The 6162-nt window shown below is 42.8% G+C and overlaps 1 protein-coding gene across 1 annotated transcript; it reads right to left on the reverse strand.

The window, feature by feature from the left end:
• Nucleotides 1-325: 325 nt before the first annotated feature.
• Nucleotides 326-6156, reverse strand: LOC104911019 (Hermansky-Pudlak syndrome 5 protein-like). Its single transcript, XM_010711071.2, has 8 exons — nt 5929-6156; nt 5416-5526; nt 4450-4514; nt 3673-3865; nt 2387-2520; nt 872-1087; nt 530-601; nt 326-440 (listed from the first exon to the last, which is right to left on the reverse strand). The coding sequence occupies exons 1-8, from the start codon at nt 6058-6060 to the stop codon at nt 341-343; spliced, it is 1023 nt and encodes a 340-aa protein (XP_010709373.1). The 5' UTR covers nt 6061-6156; the 3' UTR covers nt 326-340.
• Between the last annotated feature and the right edge of the window lie 6 nt (nt 6157-6162).

The raw sequence follows: 6162 nt of genomic DNA on the forward strand, positions 1-6162 counted from the left end.
TTCTGCAGATTACCCTCCTCCACAGGAGGCCTAAAAATAAACAGAAATGAGGAAGAACTACTGCAGATGTGGCTATTACCTTGTAGCATTTGATTACTGTGCTATAAGATAAGCCTACACCAGGTTCTGGTCCTCCTAAGTATGGAGGGAAGGGTTGGCTGGAAGGGGTAGGGAAAAGGTTACTATTCAAGGATATAGCTGACAGATGACAAGAAAATGAGTTTTCTAATAAACATTCTGCAATCCAGGTGCAGAAACAGAACTCGAAAAGGTTCTGTGTTAGACAAGGACTTCAGAAGTGACAAATGTAAGAGACAATATTAAGACTTAACTAAGATTCTTAAAGTTTACCTTTTACTTCACTCCACAGCAAGACTTGAACACTTTGGGGAATAAAAATATAAATGCCTCTTTCTGTCCAGGTCAACACATAATGCTCACTGCAAGCAAAGCAGATGTTACTCAGCCAGAAGTTAACTGTGGTAGTAAACTACTTTATCAACAGGAAGCTGTGCTGAAAAATACTCACGTCAAATATAGCAGCTTGGAGAAAGACAAAGATTGTGCAGAGCAGATGGAACTAGTATAATGAGGATCTGTCCTATAAAGAAAATTGTGTGTTACAAGGCCTAACTACAACAGCACCACATTCATAACGTAGCCTCAGCTCTTTAAACCCAAAGCTGGCTTAAACTGTTGCAGTGACACAGACACCTACAGAACCAAGGCTTTGGAATTTTTAATTTAGTAATCAACTTCCATTATTACAGGAGGACGTAGTAATACAGCAGCTAGGATTAACATTTGAATTCATTGGGAGTTCTCAGGGAGCCCAGAAGCTGCTTTATCACCAACAACACATGCACATTACCTGAGAGTAACAACGGGGAGAGGAGGAGATGAGAGCAGCTGCTTGAACTGATGCGTGCTCTGCACTTCCCCATCAAAGTTCACCTCCCACATCCTCGAGCCAGGCCGGGCACAGTATATTAATGGCTGCTGATTCCCACTGTTTTTTCCAGCAGGGAAGAAACACGCTCCAAATTCTCCATCTCTCTCTTTGTTACCAATTTTCCAAAACTTCTCTCTTTTGGAGAAAATACATTTGGTTAAGGCTGCATTAATAAAGGCTCTTATTAATCTCATCTTACTTTTCAAAAATAAAAGAGTGAAAAATTAATTACTGTTATGGTTTTTTTTTTGTTTTGTTTTGTTTTGTTTTTTTTAATTCTGCAATGAATGCAATGAAGTCTGCATGAAATTTATAAAAGACCAGGTGCACAAATACTTATTAATTTATAGCAATGCTCAGATCATGAGCCTCTTTTTCTTCTGCAAATGCTGAAGACAACTTCTGTGGTCAATCCATTTGAATTTAATCATAGCAACCAGGGGAGGTTCCTGTTAATGGCAGAAAGCAAATGCAGCTCTGAGAAAGGCAAGAGGGAGGATCTGTGGAACCAGCCAGACAACTTCAGCTAGATCCCTGGGAAGGCAATGTTGCAAATGATCCCAGAAATCACTTCCAAGCATGGGAAAGATAAGAAGCAGATTACAAATAGTAAGCACAGACTTATGAAAGGAAAATTCACGCTAACAGCCTTTTGCAAAAGAATGACTGCCTTGTTACATTAGGGGAAAGCCGGTGCGTATCCTGACCTCAGGAAGGCTTCTGACACTGATTCCCACAGCATCTTCACAGAGAAGCCAAGGAAGCATAAGCTAGATAAACAGCACCAGCTGGCTGCAGAGCAGCTTTCTAGGGAAGGATGTGTGGTCATGATGGATAAACTAAGCACAAGCCAGCAATGCTCAGCACTGCTCAAACATATCTGGGGTGTTGGGGTCAGGTCTGAGCTCCCCAGTACAAGAGAGCCATGGACATACTGGAGCAAGTCCAGTGAAGGGCTACAAAGATGATGATGGCATTACAGCACCCACCACATGAGAAGAGGTTGAGAGCTGGGCCTGCTCAGCCTGGAACAGGAAAGCTGATGGAGACATGCACATCTTATCTGATCTTATCTATGTGTATAAGTACCCCATGGGGGGGGGTAAATCAGAGCCAGGCTGTTCTCAGTGGTGCCCAGACAGCACACAAGAGGAAACAGGCACAGACTAAAATACAGTAAATGCCATTTCAACATAAGAAAAAGCTCTGATGAGAAAGGCGAACCGTGAGCAAAGGCTGCCCTGAAAACTTGTAGAGCCTCCACTCCTGAAGATGTTCAAAACCTCATGAGACACAGTCTCATGCAATCTGTTCTACTAAACTGTGCTTGAAGCAGGGAAGTGAAAGTAAATAATCTCCAGAACTTCCTCCCAGCTGTAGCAATTCTGCATGACTCTGGAGATTTTAATATTTTACAAAGAAAACATAACTTGCCTCTCAGTATCACATAAATAAGTGCGTGTAAGTGAAGATATGAGCAATCTTCCATCCAAATAATCCAGCTGAACAACCCGAGAATCTACAGTGGTTATAATCTGAACAGGAAACATCACAAAAGTAGCAGCAGCCTGTGATTAAAAACAAAAAGAAAAAAAAAAAGAAAAAACAACAGATTGAGCATCAGTTTAGTGTAAAGAGGTTAAAATTGCAAAATTCAGAAAAGGCTCATGAACAGAAAGCACAAGACAAAGTGAGTCAGTGCAGTTCCTCTCTTCTCTCCCTTTAGGGTACAAGGTTCTATTGCTCAGAGATACCTAAGTTCAAATTATCCTCTTCCCAAGATCATTACTGAAGTCTTAAGAAAAAAAGACCATCTTATCCCATTGCATCCTGATATTTCTTGATAAAAAGAGCATGGCTTTTGTAACACTAAGAGGGTGCTTTATTCCTATGTAAGCTTTCTGCACTTGTTAATTGTCTCAATTCTGCTCACGGGTACTTTAACAGTCTTAAGAGACATCTAAGGGATTACTGAATGCAAAAAAAACAAAAACAAACAACTTGCATCAGATTTTGGTGGTTTATATCAGCACACACACTTTTTTTTGTTTTTTTAAATTACCCTGCATCAAACTATCCAAATGCTCTATGTTATAGAAGTCTCCCAGTTTCCATGGGTGGCAGAACAAAGTCATAGACAGTGTTCTCATTCATAAGAAATTACTGGGAATTGCTCTCCCATTTTCTAGTGAACTGCCTCCATATCTGACAGCTACATGCTGTCATCTGTTTGGAATGCATAGATTTCTTAATCTGAACAAACTGCATTACACTTGAGACTCAGCAGTCTTAATAGGCACAACAATACATTGCTCTATCCTACCTGAAGGGAATTCTACAAGACCATGGCTCTACCTTGATCATAGCAAACTCATTTCAGACACACGGTGGATTTGCTCAAATCACTGAAGTCTGGACAAACTTAGGTCAGAACCTCTTCACACAAAGCCTGCTGGAAGCCACTGTTTCTTTCCATTGCTAAATCACACAGTTTTTAATGCTCTAGATTCAAAATCATTTTCTGTTGAGTTACTAAATTGGCTAAAGCGAGGGCAGCAGATTTACAAGTCATCACTTCTACTGTTATCTTATGAGACTGTTTTTCATACCAGCAGACAAAACTACTACAAGTTTTCCTCAGTTCTATATCACTTAAACAAAGAAACTGACCCACCTCCTCAGGAACCTCTCAATCTCCAAGAAAGTAAGCAATATTTTACCTTCCCTTGTTTGGATGTGTTAATTTTGATGGCTGATACTTTCCCTACATGATCTCCTATGAAAACACGGAGGGCAGCTGTATCCCAACACAGAGCTGTAACTTTTCTGCCCTTATGTTCAGAGGAAACGTAAATCCGTTCTGGCTTCCCACGACGTTCCTGATTCAGCTCCCACACTACCACAAGACCCTGGCTGTAAAATTTAAAAGAAAACACAAGTTGAGAATAAATCTTGTAGAGGCATTCAGCATTTTATCAGTGATAAAAATGTCTTATACCAAATAAATGAGAAACCTATACAAGAAGTCCCCCTTAGAGCTGGCTGCATTAAAGACTGCATGCTCTCAAGAAGTGAAATGTGCTTTCTTGTGCTACCCAGCAGCAGCAGCTCTGGTTGGTTCCTCTTACACTGACTGGTATTACCAACAAGGATGCTAAGCTTGAGGAAAAGTGTGTATTCACGTTTTAAACAACGTAAATGGTATCAGCTACAAATTTCACTGTGACAAGTCAATGAAGATCTGAGTCCATTCAACCTTGGAAGAAAGAAGAATGTTTATCATCATAGCTTTACGTGTATTAGCTCTCAAATAGGTATTCTGTTACAGAAGTACGATTTCTTCTTAAAATAATTACTCTTGACATTTATTCTCTTGAGGTATCTACCAGATAGTTTCCTACCTTGCCCCCTCTCCCTTCAAGTTCTCAATAGACAATAATCTGAAATTTAGAAGTAACTTCACAACACTGAGCCAGGTTTGTAAGTATATCGCTCACCTGGTGGCAACAGCAACATAGTCTTCATCGTGTAGACAACATGCAACTCGGGAAATGGCACCCTCCTGAAAGCAAATATAGCAGTGAGCGCAAATAAGAGATGTTCTTGTACTACCTCCACAAGGCCACAACTTTTATCTCAGTGAAATAATGCAGAATAATGCAATTAAAGCCAACAGCTGCTACTGCTCTGGTGTGGTGCAGGTGCTTTCGTTTGTTTGGATTTTGTCTGCACACAGCGAGCTTTCTCTAAAACCAACCATATATCATCCTCCAATGTGGAAACTTAAAAGCAGTCCCCCATATTTGTACCTACAGGCATTGCTTTGCCAGAATTAAGCAAGATGTTCTTAATCTTAAAAGATGGCTGCATCCATGTTACAGAGGGGGCAACAGTAGCTTCCAGAAAACAGAATCCAGATGTAGAAACAATCCCCCTTTCTTGACTTTCTTTTCAGGAAGAAAGAAAAAAAAAAAGTACACTAGCTTGCTTTTTCTTTACTTAGCCAGACAGTTAACATTTTGGTACCCAGACATCAAAGTTATCTATGTGTCAGCTGCTCTGATATCACACTGAAGGGTTTCTGTCTGACTCTTATATATTCAGATGACTTTGAGGCTGCTGTTAACTGGAAAGAGACCTAGTCAGCCCCGCAAACCACCTCTTTCAAACCCCACGCAAACCATTACACCGCACACTATGCCAACACCTCAGCACCACAGCCTTTTTCACAATGCAACCTATAAAATCTCACCTCATTTAGACAGCTCAGCAAGCTGAAAGCACACCTCCCCCAGGCCTGTTTCCCCAGGTTGATTTGGTGCAGAATGTTACAGCATCTCAGTATCACAGAATGGCCAGGGTTGGAAGGGACCTCAAGGATCATGAATCTCCAACCCCCTGCCACATGCAGGGCCACCAACCTCCACATTCAGTACCAGACCAGGCTGCCCAGGGCCCCATACCTTATGGGTAAGGAAGAGTCTCTGCTTCCAACCATCCTTCTGGATAAGGTTCAGCCCTCCTCCTGAGGTGCCGAGAGCCAACCACTTCCTTGACACAGTGATGCACGTGCACTGCAAGAGAAAAGGCCACAATACAGAACCTGAGCAACAGCTACAAGAGACACCTTTTGTTCCTGTTATACTTCTATTTTTAGAGTCCACCACTTGCCAACTTTGCATGCTGCTCGTGGAACGCTGTCTGCACAGCCAACAAGGAATTAAAACGGGGTTCTTAGAGATTGAACGGAACTGCAAAAGACAGGACCGAGCCGAATACATGTTTTTTGCCCTACGAGGACATGACAAACGCTCGGAGCAGGATTCTGCTTCACTTCCTGATCTCCTGCAGCACCCCGTACAAGGGAACACTCACACACCGAAAGGAATAACGCTTGGAGCTTAATTAAAACAACACCCCACGTAAGGAAACCACGCGAATTAATTAAAACTAAAAGCAAACCGCTCATCACACACCTTCAGCCGAGCGGAGTCCAGCCGCAGCGCAGACAGCAGGGGGTCTAAGCACTCCAGCTCCGCCAGCACGTGGCTATAGGACTCCGGCACGGCTGCGGGCAGTGCCGTGGGTGCGGCCGGCACCGAGGCCATGGTGCGCAGGGTTACGGCCGCGCAAGGTTAGCGCCGGGTACCCCGCAACCACGCGCCGCCGCACGCCAGCAGCCACCGCCCCACGGCACGTGACCCGCGGAG

The sequence above is a fragment of the Meleagris gallopavo genome, chromosome 5 (assembly GCF_000146605.3).
Source record: "Meleagris gallopavo isolate NT-WF06-2002-E0010 breed Aviagen turkey brand Nicholas breeding stock chromosome 5, Turkey_5.1, whole genome shotgun sequence".
Classification (NCBI taxonomy): Eukaryota; Metazoa; Chordata; class Aves; order Galliformes; family Phasianidae; genus Meleagris; species Meleagris gallopavo.